Below are 18,298 nucleotides of genomic sequence, written 5' to 3' on the forward strand. Positions count from 1 at the left end.
CTCCTTGGGCCGTGTAAAAGGAGGGGGAAGAAGGCGTCCTTGAAGCTATTAATAAATTCCAGTGGGCAGTGATTCTTAAGTTTTGCATAAGTCGGGGATATTTGCTTACAAGATAACTAAAATTGAGTGTTGACTGCAGGCCAGGCACTGTTGCAAGAGCTCTGCATGAATTATTGCTTTTAAAATCAGTCTCAGCCTCTGCGAGAACGGAGGCCTAGGTCCCACAGCTCAGAAGTGCCAGGGCTGGGCCGGACCTGTGCTCTCAGCCACGAAGAAGGGCCCAGCAGGTGGAGGAAGGCTGGCCTGGGTAGCTGGCGGGGTAGACATCCCTTCCCCTGGAGCAGCCTTGCTCTTGGGGTCCCCCCTGTTGGCGGTGCTCTGCCAGGCCTGGTCTGGAATCTGGCGGAAAAGATCCCTCTCTTCTGGTTTCTTCTGTCCCGGGACGGTCAGGCAAGGACAGAAAGGTCCGATGGGGACAGGAGAAGGCGGACAGCCAACTTGTCAGGAAGTCAGAAGGATGAGGCAGGAGTTTGCTATGGTTTATGCACTCAGATGAGTCTCCTTATAGTGACCTTATTAGGAGTTTGGGGGAAAATAATCCAAAAAACATAATCATCCCTGACTGAGACTCACAGTGGGGGCACTCAGGACTGTTAGAAGGGGGGGTTTAGTGATTCTCTCTCTTGTCTGGCCCTGTGCGGCGAGCCCTGTTTTGCATTCAGGATTTTCCCCAGGAGGCTCATAACCAGCAGAATCTCCTACACCCGCCGTTTGATCTTCAGCAACTGCAGAGCAAAACCTGCCCTGCTCAGCGCGCTGCCTTTGGGCTGACGGGGCAGGCCGCGCTGTCGGCACGGGGCCCGACGGGGGTCCCTGAAAGCGTTTAATCCCCCCACTTTGAGCGGCAGCTTGTGTAGCTCCCCCCACACTTAACCTACCCGACGAAACCTCTCAGTAAAGTAGGGGAAGTTACAACCGAGGGTACTGGTGTGCTGTCTGCCTCCACACGCAGCACCTTGCGGCCCACAACTGTGCAGACGGGAGCGACCGAGTCAGGGACCGTCTCTTTGGTCCGGTGCCCCCGATTTAAGATCCCGTGTGTGTCGCTCCACCCTCCTGAGCAAACTCAGCACCCAGAAACATGTGCGGGGATCGCGGTACCCTGAGTGAAAACCAAAGACCCCTGACGAGGGTCTGCGGCTCCGGAGCCTGGAGCGGCCCGTGGCAGTGAGTTTGAAAGGCTCCGGAACGGGGCACTTTCCCTACAGGGCTGCAGGCGGCCTGGGTCCAGGATCTGGCTCCTGCTGGCAGGGACCAGCCATCCTCGGGAGCCCCTGCGAGCTGGGGATTACTTTGGGGCCTAAGACAGGTTCCAAGTGCACACAGGGATGAAGCGGCCACGGATAAGGTGCCCCAGGGACTCACTTTCTTTAGCTGTCAGACCGATGGGAAAGAGCAGAGAATCCACTGATTCCCCAGGTCTGGCCCAAGGAGAGGTCAGGAGACATCAGGAGGGGTCTGCCAGGGGGTAGGGCTGATCCCAAGGGCCTTTTCAGGGCTTGAACTAGGCACTCCTCTGGCCAGAAGTAACCTCTTGTGGCCAGATTATTGTCACTCTCTCCATCCCCCCAGCCCGTTTCTAGAACCTTCTTTTCAGTTTTGCAATCCACTTCCTCACAGTGGTGGTCTTTCTGGACTCCCATATTTATGCTACCAGTGTGCTTGCAGACAAGAGGATGCTGTCCCCTCCAGGCGATGGGGCCACCTCTGCCTCGTTCATCTCTGTGTCCAGGCCCAGCACCAGCCTGGCCACGGGGCAGGGGCAACATTAGGCACACGCCGAATTTATGAGCTGAACCGATAACCAGACAGACAGACATAAAGATGTTCTATGTTGCTACCGAAGGCAGATGGCTCCTTCTTAACAGATGCAGTGATTTCATTATCTGTGACCAGCAAGTAGACAGGCTGCCAAATAACCGACCGCCTATGGGGAACAGCAGGAGAAGAAACAGACGAGTGAGTGGTCCACAGTCAGTCAGACCTGCTGTGGGACCCTGACTGGCCCACCACGCCCAGCATGCTTCCAGGAGGAAGAGAGTGATGACGTCCAGCACCTCACTCACCGCCGGGAGCTTTCTACCTGACGTCAACTATCCAATATGCCACAGGAAAACACTGCTCTGAGCCTTCTCACTCGAGACTGCTTTGTTCTCCAGCATCACGGAGGTCGGGCTTATCCATTAGCGAGTTCATGCATCTGCAAGTTTCCAGATCCCTCATCTGCTCCCCATCCCAAATGAAAACCTCCCCAAAACACGCACTGCACCTCATCTCTGAAGCCCCCACGACACCAAACATAAGCCTTTGTACACAGTAGGTGCTCAAACACGAGTTTCCCATTGTCAATACATCTGCTGACTCTTGTAAGTCAGGAACATGAAAGAACTTTCATGACATCTGATTTCATAAGCCCTTTTGACGTGAAAACGGCACCCTCATCTTTCCAATTCTAGTTAAGTATCCACTCCCTCAGAGGCTCCGAGAAATCGCCATCTCCATCCATTCAAGTGAGCAGACTCAAGTCTTTGACCTGCTCTTGTGTGGATAATGTCTCAGTTCTGTCTACGTCCTATCTTTGAAATTCTAAGGCCCTTTAAAGGCTCGTGGGGAAGCTGCGAGCCATGGGATGCCCGCTGGAATTGTGCCTCTTGATTTGGTCTCTGTTGCGTGCTGGTAAGGGAGGTGGCCCTCACACCACAGAGAGGCCACTTTTGTGACTTGTTTGGAACTCCAGGGCCCCCCACTGCACCCTGAGAACTTCACGTGTTGGGGGAGAAACACCAGGAATAATGAATCCACGTTTGGAGGTGAGTCTAACTCACGAGTCTCAGCTGACGTCTCTATGAACCAACCAGTATCTTCTCAAAATGGACCAGTGCAGGCCAATAGCCGACATCTGGCACACTCAGGTGTCTGGAGGGCCACTGGCCTCCAGGTCAAGGCCAGGGCCAGCTCGCCCTGCCCCGGCCCACCGCCCCGTGGTGCCGCACCTCATTTTTCAGGCTCCGGGCCAGGAAATGCTCCGCCACATGCGCGGGCAGCACGTTCTCCAGCAGCACGCGGTTCAGGTTCTCCATGGTTTCTATCTCCTCCCGCTCTTTTTTGAACTTGTTCTTCCATAAGAAGTCTAACCTACAGTAATATTCATTCTGTTACAAGAGGACACAGAGGTAAAGAAACAATAGGCATCTTGTCCTGCCAGAGAGCGGAGGTTTTAAAGAGAAAACAAAAAGAATGAAACAAAACTGAAAAAAGAACCCCCCAAACAGAACGGTCACCCTCCCGATGAAGCCCGCTTCTCCCCCAAAATGTCTCCCAGCCAACCCCTCACCTGCATTTGCAAAAAAAACAAGTTCGGGAAAGAACCAGCCTTGGGAACAGGGGGCCGGTGATGTCAGTGACGTGGAAGGCTTCTTGCAAAGTTATGTTAATAAAAAACGGCTCGAATTATCTTTTGAGAAGAGGCATAATAGAATGTAAACAATGAATAAATGAAAAATAGGAAATGCATTAGCCGAGAGAGTGCAATGTTGGATAATTTGCATTCAAAAAATAATAGTGTTCATTTATGGCAGTTAGCCTTTACTATTTGAAAATCAATTTTCCCCTACCACAAAATTCCGAGATTAAGTATTCATTGAAAATTTTCTATTTCCTCATTTAGGATTGCATTGTGCTGAGAGAATGACATTGTATTTACACAGAATTTCGTTTGGGTATCACTTAATTAAGATGTGCCTGCTAGTAAAAACGCACATGTTCATGCTTTATAATGTAGTGAAATTTAATGTTTTTTTTTTTTTAAAACTATTATTATTAATGTAGAGATAGAGAGTCCTGCTTCCTGGCAAAGGGTCTGATTTTGACATCGGGTCTGATTTTGACATCATGTTAGGTCTGCTATGATGTAAATAATTTAATATGGTGAAACAGCCCTGAAAGAATCTTCCTGAAACACAAGGGCCTAATGGGGTGCATTCCAGCACAAACAGTAACTTCCTGACCAGAAAAAAAAAATGCAAAGAAGAAATCAATGCTGGGTGTTTGTTTTATTGGTTTGATTAATTATATTAATGCAGTACAAACACACACAGCCTCTTATGCACAGATGGCGATTAAAAAAAATCACATTTTGAAACCTGAAAGAGTAATGATCATTCATCATTTAGGTTTGATTCAAACCATGTATGATATGCTCAAAAATTATTCCTCCTCCTCTGGTGTGGAATTTATTTTTACTTCGTATAGAGACATTTTTTTAAAAGACTGCAAAAGAGATATTTTTAATGTTTGTTTGTATTAAATTTTTACATTAATGCCAAATCCTCCACATTCTGCACTTTGAGAAATCTTGCCCTACACTTCCTGAAAAAGCCTCTCACTTGGAGAATAGATTATTTGTTTGGATGAACCAGTGGTGTGGCTGGTTCTAAAGTAGGACGACTTGGCAATCCGTGATGGTGGCATCCAGAAGACAGAGATGCACGCTCGAGATCAGACAGAGTGACCTGGGGAGGAACCCAGGAGCAGGCAGGGCAGGCAGCAGGCCCAGCTTAGGGGACTGTGCAGGGTTTCCACGAGCCATACTAAGGGGTGGCTCAGGCCTCCCCGGTGACTGAGACTGCATCACGGGCAGCATTTGGTAAATCTCTTACAAAAGGAACAGAGGCACTTTGGGACCAGCTCCATTGGACTGAAAGCGACATTTTGGCCAGTCTTTACCTCCTACCTCCTCAGTCAGTACATTCTGCTGGAGGACCCTCTCCTTGAAGGACAAGCCCATTAGAAACTCATGGAGAAGCCCCCAACAGAAGACAGATGTTTCTATCCCAAACCAGTTGAATTGACTCAATGGTGTCCCCCAGAAAGACAGTTCCAAGTTCTCATCTCCAGTATCTATGACTGTGACCTTTTCTGGAAGTAGGCTCTGCAGGTGTAATTAACTTAAGGATCTCAGGAGATCACGTGGGATTGTGGGTGGGCTGTCAGTCCAATGACTGTATCCTTATATGAGAAAGGAGAGGGGATCTGACACAGACCCCCATGGGCAGGCCACATGGAGGATGCAGCAGAGGGTCACGGGAAAGCCAACTCTGCCGACTCTGTATGTCCCTCCAACTCAAACAGCAGTCCTGCTTTGTGAACCTTTACCCCTGCATCCTCACCCATCTCCCAGAGTCTGTCTGGGACCACTCGACAGTTCGCAGGGCCCAGATCCCACGCAGAGATTTGCTCTCCATTTGCGCTGGCAAAGACGAGAGAGAACAGGAAGAGCCTGGGAGAGGCACCAGGCATCTGGGAGCCTCACTACTGTCTTTCACACCGGGCACAGCCTCGAGGGCAGTTCTTGCTTTGTCTAGTCCTGAAAACAGGCTGAGAACTTGAGGGGTTTACATCTTTCTATGTGGCCAGAAAAGGTGGTCCTGGGCAGGGGGGCAGGCAGCGTGTGATTCCATGCATTCTTGGGTTCTGAAGCCTCGTACACAGGGACCTCAGCCTAACTGAGGCCACCAGACTGCCACCTGCCTGGATGCACGTTGAAGGAGCCCACCTAGAGTGCGGACCCTCAATGGCAGTTGGTCATTTAAACTTGGGAGAAATACAGGGAATCTTCCTTTCTCAAAAGAGGCCCTTGAACTCAGGCTGGCATTTCTATCACAGATCGTATTTCAATTCAGAGAGCAGAACCCCAGCTCTTTTCCAGGAGGTGTGTTACGGTTTTATTAAGGTATCTTAGATACCCAGAGCAATATTTAGCATGCTAATTTCCTCAGGAAGCAAAAACATCACCATTGTTTCAAAAAAGATGGTCATGGGGCAGGGGGGGTCATGAGGACAAATGACAACAAAAATAAGTTGCAAAATGTCCATACTGTTGTTTAAAAACACCACCTGGGAAATCGGTGACCCTGAGTCCATGCCTATTTATGAAACTTAAAAACCTTATTTTAAATATCGGACATTTGTGACATAGTTGTATTTTCAGAAGGGTATGCAGAAGCACTACGTCACAAAATCGTGGACGTTCTTGTGAGCCCAGAAGACTTGGGACCTTGGTCCTGGCTCATCCTGGCACATCTCCATGTCAGCTTTTAGAGAATGATCATTACCACCACCACTCCTGTGGGGAGCAGCGACTTTTCAGACCTCTAGCTGTGTATACGACCTACTGCCAACATCAGTGACAAAACAAGAAAAGACTCCCTGTAAGAATGGGATCAGAGCCATTGTGTGAAATTATGCCCAACCACAATCTGGAACGTTATCTCATGTCAGTTGGAGAGTAACGGATCAGGGGCGGGCACTGGAGGCAACAACACGTATGTAGTGGTACCGCGTGCTTATCATCTCAGTGACCAATCAAAGAGTGGGGAGAACTCAGTTTGATTTCTAGCTCCTTAAAATATATTGCTGTGAAGCAACCTTGAGTGATCACTCCAGCAGGAGAAAGTGCTGAACCAAACATCCCTGGGACAAAATGGAGAAACAGGCGACCCCGCAGAGGGGGCCACCATGTTTCCCGAGGAGTGATCACGTAGGTGATATTCTGCATGGAAGCCCGTTTCTTTCCCATCTTTCACTTCTAATAGGGTTTCCTGAGAGTGGACATGCCTTTTCTCTGTGAGTGAGAGCAGAAAGGAGGTCAGTAGTGGAGAAAGCCAAGTTTCGGGAGAAACAAATGAGACCAGGAAAAAAGAACAGGGCATGGTTTCATGGGTTTACTGAAATGTGCAGAGGGTCAAAACTACAAGCCGAAGAATGCAGAACCAAGCACGTGCCAGGGATGGAGGCAGGGTGGGATGGGGAGGAGGGAGGGGTGTTCTAGAACTCTGCAGCAGGACAAAAGCTCAGCTCCAGGGAGCCTAGAGCTCCCAAGAAGGCATGAGGGGAAAGGACAGTGTTTCCAGGCTGCTGGACTAGCAGCCACAGATCTGGCCTCTGCTCTCACTGTGCAATTATTAACTTCCTACTGTTTAACTCTTCAGGTACATATACATAATTTAATTGGCTTTGCATCTTAGTTGGTTATTTCTATATAAATCGCTTCTCGGCGTCACATCATCCATCCAAGAATTCCAAGCAAACTTTGGAGAAGGCAGAGTGCGTGGTGTGGAATGAGTCTTTGTTCTCTGGGCAATTGTCCTTGTGTGCAGCTAGAGGAAGAATACTGTCCTTGAAAATCCTGTACCCACGGCTTCTCCTTGGAGACCAGAAGTAGGGCAGGAACCCAAGGAGGGGCAGTTCCCTTCACATCACAGAAGACGATTTTTGAACAGAGGACTATATCTCTAGGAGTGATTGTGAGTGATGGCAAAGGTACTCGTACCCACTTCTAAGAAAAAGAAAGAGGCCATCCATTCTGAAATGCAAGCAAAACCCCAGTGGAGGGGGTATTTTTCCAAAGAGTGTTCAGCTACTGAGACAACATTCTTGTCGGTTTACAATACCTACCATGCTATTTTGAGATTTAGCAGGAAATGGACTCACATCTCTACCGTTCACAAAGTTTGCCTCTTGTGGAAGAAATGAGAGACCTTTTCCCTTTTCTCTGTATCTACGAATACACACCCACATTTCTCGTAAGTGATAAAATTATTCTGGCGTGTTTGCATGAAAGCAGCTACAGGGCACATCAGCAAAGTGTTATCATTATTATCACTGGGCAGACTCTTTTTTTAGAATTGAAATAGAGTCCACATACAAAGTATTATTAACACAGCACTTGAGAGGAAGTTACGTGGAAAAGCGATGTCTTACCTGTCTACCCAGAACAAGCAGTGTGACGAAGAATATAAAGAGAGACACTGAGCCCATGGTCTTCAGGTCTTTCCAAATGCCTGGTCTATTAGAGAACAAACAGACAGACAGACAGACAAAAACAATACAAAACAACATACATATAAGACTTAGAATTTGAATATCAACCAACTTGAGACCCTCCAGTGCATGTCTTTTTACTCCAGCCAAACACACACCTTCCAGGTACATCTTCAGGCCCAGAAATGCATCAAAACAAACCAAAATAATCCCTATTTTGAGAGTTCAGTAACAGAAGATTCTTCCAAATTAATAGACGTCTTACTTTATCTCAAGCTCTAACAAACATAAAAGGAAAGTACAGAGGAATACAAATAGTATTTTCTTTCTCCTTCTGAGATCAATATGGATAATTTGACATATGATTTCTCCAACTGTTAAAGTGATCACTCTCAGAAAGAGACGGTATTCTAGAAATTAACAATCATGTGAAGTAAAAAAGTGAAGTAGGGAACTTAATTTCTACCAGCTACTCTCACCTACGAATTATATAGCTTCTCATAACTTTTTTGGCAGGTAGTTCCAGGTAGTTCTCAGGCCCTCTTTCATATGATTTTGTAACACAAAGGTGAGACACAGATGGAAACTCTTGGTCTACTGCCCCATTTCCCCTTGGGACCAGGTAGACCTCAGTCATCGATCCCTGCCCGTGTCCTCACCACAACCTTGTAGGCAATGGTCACCCCCATACCTGGAGTCGGCATGTATGGTGGGCATGGGATACCCAGACATTCCTTCCCATGTTACTCTGGGTGTCTCTGTGAGAGTGTTTTCTGGATGAGATTAACATTTGAATCAGTAAACTGAGTAAAGCAGATTACTTTGTAATATAGGTCAGCCTCATCCCATCAGTTGAAGGCTTTAGTAGGAGAAAAGGCTGATCTCCCCCCAAATTAGAGAGAATTCTCTCTTGCCTGACTGCCTCTGAACTCAAACATTGGCTCCTCCTGACTTCCTCTGAACTCAAACACTGGCTCCTCCTGGCTCTACTGCAGCTTCTGGCCTTCCGTCTCCAACTGGACATGCACGCTTCAGATTTTGGATTTGCCAGCCTCCATAATCGCGTGAACCAATTCCTTATGATAAACTTCTTGACTGATATATATTTATGTAGGATATTTATATCCTATTAGTTCTGTTTCTCTGGAGAATCCTGACTAATACAGCATGGAAGGAGACATCTCTTGCCACCCCTGGGGAATCCCGTGTAGCTGACAAATGAGGATCTCCCACATATAAGAGTAAATAAGACTTGAAAAAGAAATTATGTAATAAGACTTGAAAAAGAAATTATGATTATGTATGGACATATGTCACATAAGCAGCATAGGTCATGTTTAATTAAATTAAATAAATACCAGGTAATTACTTTCTGCTTGTGAGTTGCACTTGCTTTGAGGTTTTCCTGTTTCTCTACTGAGGGTTCAAAGGGCTGATGGAATAAGAGGAGTCCATGTGATAGTGAGAGAGCTCAGGTGGGCTTTGGTATAGGATAATCCATGGAGGAACTGAGGTTCCTCTGCTCTATCGATCTGTGGGACCTGGGTTAACCCCTCCAAACATCACTCTTGGCATCAGCCAAAGGGGGTCACATTGCCCATTTATAGGCTGTTTTGGTCACTAGGTCAAGTATTAAGCCCAGCACAAGGCCTGACCATGGGAGGCACTTCATAAATGGCAACTTGTGAGTTTCAGTACTAGATGCAGAGTGACAAGGGAGGGGACAGAGCTGGAGAGATAGAGAAAAAGGTAAGAAAATGTAGGTTGGTGAATTATCATTAACAGAGTGGAAGATCCAAGTGCACAGGGAACATGGAAGCAGAATGGCCAGTCTCAGTGCTTGATGGGCTTAAGGACTCAGAGAACTCTCCAGAAAGGCTGAGCCTGCATTAGGGGCTCTTTCCTCCCTCCTAAACCAGCTGGCCTGCAAACATGTGAGTTCCCCAGCTATAAGGAGGTCACTGGTTCCTGAGCATGAAGTAAGCTGAGAGCTGCCACTTTCCTGCTTGCCCACAACTGATTCTAAGAAATGAAGCTGTTCCCTTTCAAGCCTGTGACAGCTGTGTCTAATAGCACAGCTGAAGGGATGGAGGGGAGCAGATGTTTGTAAACAATGCTGGCTGCAATGAATTCTAAACTCTTTTGTTTTTTTTTTTTCTGTATTGACTATACTGACGCCACATTGCCCAGTCAGTGAAAGTGGTAAGACACAGCCAACGTTCTCAGATGTGTGGGTGGAGTTTGACATTTTCATGTTGCTCTGTGAACCTTCTGTTCCTTTGTAATTCCAGGGGTCTGAGATAGCAGCTATGACATTCCCCTTCTACCCGCACCCCTGTCACTCCCAAACTAAGAGTAAAATGTTAACTCCCAGGTCAGGATCTTGTAGCACCTTCATCAGTACAACCAATCAGAACTCAGGTCCTCCTTGCATTCCCAGGTGAGGGACCAGATGTCCCAAAAAATGCAGAGCCAGCCTAGGTCCCCATAACTGGGGAGAGGGGGACGTAGGACCCTCTTTATGCAATTCAGGGCCTGGTTGGGTTTTCAGTTAATCACACAGAAGATACAGACAAGAAATCTTTTTCTGGAACTCCTCACATTAATGTGTTTGAACATTGGTTTAGGGGACAGAAATGCTCTGCTCCACCCGTCTCCCAGATCTGGAGTCTTTGTGAGGATGAGTGGTGGGAGGAGCTGGGGACCTGGAGGGAGAAGGACAAGAGAAGATAAGACAAGTAGTTGCTGGATGGGACCTAATTGCGCCTTGGAAATAACAAGGCACATCCAGCCTCTAGAATAGAATCATAGGCCAACACACGAATGCCTTTTCCGCTCCTGACCCTGTCTGTCTATTAAGAAGGACTGCCCTGTGCTTTCAAGGATTGCATTTAGGTTTCTCAAAAACTTCTTTTATTCATCCAGCCAAAAAGAATGGCTGATTCCTGTAGGAGACTTTCTCTTCCATGTGGGCCATGCATGGGCAAGTGCCAGATGGCTCCTGAAGTTTGAATGAGAAATCTGTCCATCCACAGGTGGGTTACCTTGCTCCTTGTGTGCGTGTGGGAGAGGCCAGGAGGAAGGGGAGCAGTGCAGAGGTAGCAGCATCCAGAACAGCTAGAAAAAAATCCCAGGATCTAGACTAGTCAATGTATCCATGATCACATTAGGTTCCTAGGGCTTCTAAAACAATGTACTACAAACTGAGTGGCTCAAAACAATGGACGTTTATTATTTCACAGTTCTGGAAGCCAGATGTCTGACATCAAGGTGCCGGGAGGAAAGTGCTCCTTCTGAAACCTGTGGGGACATCCTTCCTTCCTTCATTATGGCTTCTGGTGGTTGGCCACCAATCTTTGGTGCTCCTTGGCTTGCCACGGCATCATTTCATTCTCTGCCTCCATCATCAAATGGTATTCTCTCAACATGGCCATCTTCTTATAAGGAAACCAGCCATGTTGGGTTAGGGCTCACCCTACTCCAGCAGGACTTCATCTCAACTAAATCTGTGGGCAACAACCCTATTCCAAGTAAGGTCACATTGTGAGGTACTGGGGGTTACGACTTCACCATGTCTTCTTTTGGGAGACACAAGCCAACCTATGACACTTGTGTTGGTCATTTACATAAAAATGACTGCTAGTTGGATGTGAGGCCTCCTTCTCTCTCTCCTTTAAGTTTTAAGGTTGAAATCCATTCTGGACTTTTCCCTTGTCTGGTTGTGCCATCCCTGAGTGATGAAGTAGGGGACAAAGCACTAATATAACTGAGAAAGTTTCTAACTCAGTGACAGTTCTAGCCAAAATGTGACTGAATATGCTTTCTTTCATACCTAAAAATTGGGCTCTGGAGACTTAGATGCCCAAATGAGCCTGCAGCCACACACTAATTTACAGTGGGCCCTCACCCTGAGGCTGTTAATGGAACAATCATTGTGGCCCTCAAGTTTTGAGAGTATAAAAGATCAAAGAAACCTACAAAATTGGATGAGCAATATGGAGGAAATGCCTGGTGGACCAGTCTCTAACCTAAAGGCAAATTATTCAGTTGAGGTAAAAAATGACATTTTTAATTCTCAGGAGAGAAAGCAGTCCAGGCATGGAGACACGAACATGATCTTATATTTAAAATCTTTATGTTTTCCTAGGTGATATAGGCCTCTCTTATTTTTAAGAAGAAAAGTATCTAAAGAAACTCAGGATTATATGGTAATTCTATTTTTTGTTGTTCCAAGTTTTTATTTAAATTCCAGTTAGTTAACATAGAGTGTAATATTGGTTTCAGGAGTAGAATTTAGTGATTCATCACTTACATACAACACCCAGTGCTCATTACAAATGCCCTCCTTAATCCCCAACACCCATTTAACCCACCCCCCACCCACTTCCCTCCAGCAACCCTCAGTTCATTCCCTATTGTTAAGAGTCTCTCATGGTTTGCCTACCTGATTTTATCTTATTTTATTTTTCTTCCCTTTCTCTATATTCACCTGTTTTGTTTCTTAAATACCACATATGAGTGAAATCACATGGTATTTGTCTTTCTTTGACTGACTTATTTCACTTAGCATAATATACTCTAGTTCCATCCATGTTGTTGCAAATGGCAATTTCCTTTTCATGGCTGAGTAATATTCCATTGTATATATATACCCCCCTCTTCTTTATCCATTCATCAGTCGATGGACCTTTGGGCCCTTTCCATAATTTGGCTATTGTTGATAATGCTACTATAAACATCGGGGTGCATGTACCCCTTCAGATCTGTATTTTCGTAGTGCAACTGCTAGGTCGTAGGGTAGCTCTATTTTTAACTTCTTGAGGAACCTCCATACTGTTTTCCAGAGTGGCTGCACCAGATTGCATTCCCACCAACAGTGTAGGAGGATTCCCCTTTCTCTGCATCCTCGCCAACATCTGTTGTTTCCTGAATTGTTAATTTTAGCCATTCTGACAGGTGTGAGGAGGTATCCCATCGTGATTTTAATTTGTATTTCCCTGACGATGAGTGATGTTGAATATCTTTTCATGTGTGTGTTAGCCATCTGGATGTCTTCTTTGGAAAAATGTCTATTCGTGTCTTCTGCCCATTTCTTAACTGGATTATTTATTTTTTAGGTGTTGAGTTTGATAAGTTCTTTATAGATTTTGGATACTAACCTTTATCAGATATGTCATTTGCAAATATCTTCTCCCAATCTGTAGGCTACCTTTTAGTTTTGTTGATTGTTTGCTTTGCTGTGCAGAAACTTTTTATCTTGATGAAGTCCCAATGGTTCATTTTTGCTTTTGTTTCCCTTGCCTCTGGAGATGTGTCTAGTAAGAAGTTGCGGTGGCCGGGGTCAAAGAGGTTGCCGCCTGTGTTCTCATCTAGGATTTTGATGGTTTCCTATCTCACATTTAGGTCCTTCATCCATTGGGAATTCTATTTTTAAATTTTTGAGACACCTCCATACTGTGTTCCAGAGGGGCTACACCAGCTTCATTCCCACCAACAGTGTAAGACGGTTCCCATTTCTCCATATCCTCACCAACACCTGTTGTTTCTTGTGTGTTTTTTCAAAAATATTTTATTTATTTATTTGAGAGAGAGAGAGCATGAGAGAGAGAGAGAGAGAGAGAGAGAGAGAGAGATCAGGAGCAGGGGGGAGGGGCAGAGGGGGAAGCAGACTCCCCACTGAGCAGGGAGCCCAACGTGGGACTTGATTCCAGGACACTGGGATCATGACCCGAGCTGAAGGCAGATGCCTAGCTGCCTGAGCCACCCAGGTGCCCTCTTGTGTGTTTTTATCCATCCATCCAGTCTTGCCTTTTGGGTAGAGAATTCACTTCATTTCCATCGAGAGTAACATTGATTGGCAAGGACTTTCTAATGCTCTGTTACTAATGGTTCTCTGGCTGTTCTTTAGTTCCTCTGTTCCTTTCTTCCTTGAGTTTTTGTGTTCCTTGAAGTTTTTCATCGCTTTCTTCAATCTGATAGAGCAGTTAACCCCTCGAGTCTTTATTAACTGAGTCTGGGATGGAAATACCTTGAGGATACCTGAGAAGGTCCCTGGTCACACCTCTTCCTCCCTCTCGTGGCGGAGTTCTTAAGCTTTCGCGCCTCCTCTCCATCGGGCAGGGCACCAGGCAGAGTACTCACAGCCTCCTTTTGTTTTCCCAAACAAAACTTGCCTGGCCCTCAAGATTCGAGCTGACTTTCTGTGTGTGCTCACTAGCCATCTGCCAAAGCTCGCTGTCTTCTCTGCCACTGGGAGCTTGGGCAGGGATCTGGTCACAGGGTCAGGGTGTGGGAGGTGTGGGGATCAGTGGGCGAGGTGTTCCCAGAATCTCCTGGGCAGGCTTCTCGATGGAGGCCACGATGCAGTGAGTAGGATCTGCGTCCCTGGAAGGCCCTTCGAGAGTCCCTATCTGTCCCTGCCCAGCTGCTCCCTGCCCCCATCATGCAGCTCAGGACTCAGCACTGTGGATGCTCGCTCGCATGGGAGGTCTCCCTTGGGCCTCAGCTGTGCCCTCCTGGAGGACAGGGGGGTGTGGGTAGAGTCAAGCCATTCCTCTTAACCACTGCAGTGCGTTCAGACAGTGTGCTGGAACTTCTGCTGTGGAAACCAGGACTTGCCCCAAGGCTCTGTCTGTGGGTCACTGGTCAAGTGTTTTCTAGGGCCCCCTGGACCATGGCCAAGACAGGCTGGAGCTGGTTCACGGCTGCTGCACGGCTCACAGCCCGGGGCCCATATGCCTATTACCTGACCCTCAAGTGTGTGAGATGCCTTTCGGACCCCGTGGCATATGCTGTTGGATCCCCCAGCTCCTGCAACAGCACTTTTGTCCCTGGACAGATGTCAAATCACTGGAGCTGGTGGGTGTGGTGGTGGCAAAGACAAGAGACACCTTCTTCTGCCATGATGCTGAAGTCCCTTCCTTCTTGCGCTTCTGAATCCCCACAGTTCTCCAAGGTCTTCCCAGCATTAGTCAGCTCTGGGCCCTCTAACACATGCCTGGCCCACAAGCTCGTCCTTTCCTAGGTGTGCAGGATAAGCTTAACCATGACATCCTGACAAGTCTCTGGCCTTCTGATGAAACCTGATTTTCTTATAGAGTCTTTTTGGGAAATTCGTCTTCTTTTTTATTTTTTAAAGATTTATTTATTTGAGAGAGAGAGAGAGCGTGTGGGGGGAGGGGCAGAGGGAGAGGGAGAGGAAAAATCTTAAGCAGACTACACGCCCAGCATGGAGCCCAGCGTGGAGCTCCATCTCTTGACCCCGAGATCATGGCCTGAGTCGAAATCAAGAGTCAGACACTTAACTGACTGAGCCACCCAGGAGCCCCTGTGATCTTCTTGACAGCAGAGACTGCACTGCCTTCATCTCTGTGCTCAGGCTCCAGCATTCAGGCCTGGCATACAAAGGGTGTTCAATAAAAGTGTATCATAAAAACAGATGAATAACTGGATGAATAATCATGTTGGTTGAAACCTAAGGGGCTTCCTTTCTAGACACTCTTTCCTCTCCTCTTTGTCCAGCTGGACAAAGATTCACCAGAATCCTATGCAGTCTTCCAGAGAGGGTGGCCCAATGTCACCCCAGGACAGATGGCCCACAGCCTTGTGCTTTCTCAGAATGTCACTCACAAATGCCAATCAAGACATTCTGGGCTGGAACAGACTACCACATGGAGGGACAAGCTCACGCTGAGCAATGAGCCCTGCAGGCAGCTGCGGGTCAGGAGACATGACAAAGCCGGGGCTGGGAGACAGCACTGGCCTCTGCTATGGATGTAATATGCACCCATGAATGTGGCTGTGGTTTCGTTCTGTGGAGGTAATTTTAAGTGGGAAGCAACTGGTCTATCGGTGCAGTAAGACAGAGGGCTATGCATGGCTTCAGCATCAGAGATGGAGGAACTGATGATATGACATATGTATTCTGCAGTCTATGGGCACAGGCTTTGTGAAATCTCCTTTCTCCCCTTATTCTAAAATCAAACAAAACAAAAGAGCCAAAAATCAAGTATCCTCCTGCAAGTGGATCCACATCACAGCAGATCTCTGAGTTTAGATAACCAAGTAGCTCACTAATGGTTGCTTTTTATAGAAAAAAAGAAAGCTTGGTGGAATTTGAGTAGCCCTAGGATGACTTGCTTTTTCATTAAATTGGCAGCTTGGATGACCCATCTCCTTCTCCGGCCTCCCAGGCGGCTGCTAGTGGGTGTCAGCCACCCAGAAACGTGTGTTCCTTACTTTCTGGAGCTGGAACAGGTAGCAGGAATCAGAAAGGGCAAGAGAAGCTGAGATATTAAGCTTGAAAGTAATTTCAAAACTATTCAACATTAACTTGGATATAGGATGGGTTAGAATGCTAAGTTGGAATACATTTTTAATTTAAAAGTGGAGACTTGAGAGGAATTTCAGGTGCTTTGGAATACCCCCAGGCCCTTCACCCCAGACGTGGATATGTGATGCTCTCCTGCCTTTCTGCTGATCCTGATTAATGCTCTAGTTCTCCCTCAAGACTCTCAGGGAGCTCATCACTGGCTGATCCCAAGTTGGGGCACTGTCAAAATGGGTCACAAAATCTCAAATTCTGTGTCTTGAATGAGACGCAGGAGAAACAGAGAAAGCTGAACAATGCCACATTGAAGGTGTGTAATTCATAGCTCTCAGTGATAGACGTTTGAGTATCTCCATCACTGTCATTGATATGGAGCTTTAAGGAGTTAGAATTACACAGACATTTCCACCAGCAACCATCCAGAGCTCCTGAATGAGGCTGGGGACTGGGTATCGCTGCTTACTTACACGCCTTAGTTATGTGCTGTCCAGAGGGGACTTGTCTTACTTGGCGAAGTGCTCAAACAGAGCTGGTTAGCCCACGGAGTTCCTTGTTATCTCCTCTGTTCAAGCTCTCCCACCCCTTTACCTCTTCAGAATTATAAGGCACATTTCCCTCAGTCAGGTGAATTAGTATCATTCTGGGTCCATATTAAATGGTAATACTCATCCCTCATTTTTAGTTCTGTAAGGTAAAAACTCACAGGAAAAATCTGACAGTGTGTTGCAGACTCTGAGGCAAGCCTTTGACACGGGAAGGGTGGGTCTTTGAAACAAAAACATCTTCCAGCAATATCAACGCTCATCACCATCACCATCAGTGGGAAGAGCGCCTGGGGTGCCCAGCCACATTGGCTGAGGGCTTTGGGAGACATCATAGGAAGGAACAAGAATCGTTATTAATTGGTTCAGTAAAGCATCCTGTCCTCACAGAAAGATGGACGATGTTGTAAATGCCGAAGAAGGAGGAGATATGTTGTTCTGGACCTTCTAAATACCAGAAACCTCTGAGCTTCCTTCATCATGAGGACTTACCAGAATCTCATGAACGCAGATAATGATAGGTATTGTGGCATCGCTGGCCTCCATTTAATGAATTGTTCATGGCATATCCTCTCCAAGTGGTCTTTTTATCTCCTTTAGAGTAGGCTTTCCACATTCGTCAAACTGTAAGAGTATCTCTGATGCCATTTTCTAAATTATCCATTAATCTGGAGATTTTCTAGTGCATACGTCTCCTGTTTCCTTTGCTGACCCCACTGGCAAAAACTTCCCTATTGACTTGTACCATCCTGTTGGCCGGTCCATGATCAATGTCACGTGTGGTTCTGAGAAGGTCCCTGAAACATGGGTCATGGTAAACTCACATACAGGACAAAAGTGCCATCCAACTGTGTATTCAGAAGATGGCCTGGCATTGCCTTGTGAGCTGAAATGCCCTCTCGGACTCGCCCTTGAAATATAAGCCTACAAACAAAGCTGATGCTGTCCCTGAAAAGACACATCTTCAATGAGCCTCTGTCTTCAGGGAAGCAGATAAGGTGAGACTTTTTGTTACAGCCAGTGCTGGGGCCCTTCTGATTATTCAGGGGTGCACCTGCTGTTATTCATGTATCCAACAGATGTTTATCAAGCACCTCCTTACTTACCCAATGACAGGCATGGTTATAGGCACTGTGGATATCAGAGTGGTACTTGGTTCAGACCTGCTCTGTCCTCGATTCGAGAGTATCTATTATCTGCATCATAGGAAAGGAGACGGCGGCGGTCAACAGAGCCCCAGCTGATTCATCCAGGGGGGATACTCTCCACCTCTGCAGAGTGAGAGGGCTGCTCAGTCTTCAGCAGAAGCTTGGGGTAGGTCTGCTGACAGTGCTCGGGGCCAACATGGGGGCCAATCCAGAGGCCAAGGTGGGCACCAAGGACACTCACTGCCACAGCCAAGCACACATTCCAGAAAGAAGACCAGGACAAGAGCCAGGAAGCCAGGAGTGGAAAGGGAGGGCAAGGATGCAAAGACCAGAAATAAGTCGGAAAAGGGACAGGACCAAGCTCATCTTCAGTGACACAGATGAGCTCAATGAGGAAT

The 18,298-nt window shown here is 46.9% G+C and overlaps 1 protein-coding gene across 1 annotated transcript in view; it reads right to left on the reverse strand.

Annotated features, from left to right (window-relative positions):
• ADCY2 (adenylate cyclase 2) overlaps window positions 1-18,298 on the reverse strand; it is a 388,875-nt gene that overhangs the window by 26,776 nt on the left and 343,801 nt on the right. Inside the window, exons 19-20 of the mRNA XM_045863676.1 lie at window positions 7,822-7,906; window positions 3,054-3,212 (exon numbers count right to left, since the gene is read on the reverse strand). Coding sequence (XP_045719632.1) covers window positions 3,054-3,212; window positions 7,822-7,906 — 244 coding nt within the window. The remainder of the gene's footprint in view (window positions 1-3,053; window positions 3,213-7,821; window positions 7,907-18,298) is intronic.

This window comes from Mirounga angustirostris, unplaced genomic scaffold, assembly GCF_029215605.1.
Source record: "Mirounga angustirostris isolate CCGP_5_RB_7025 unplaced genomic scaffold, mMirAng1.0.hap1 SCAF_7, whole genome shotgun sequence".
In the NCBI taxonomy this organism is placed as follows: Eukaryota; Metazoa; Chordata; class Mammalia; order Carnivora; family Phocidae; genus Mirounga; species Mirounga angustirostris.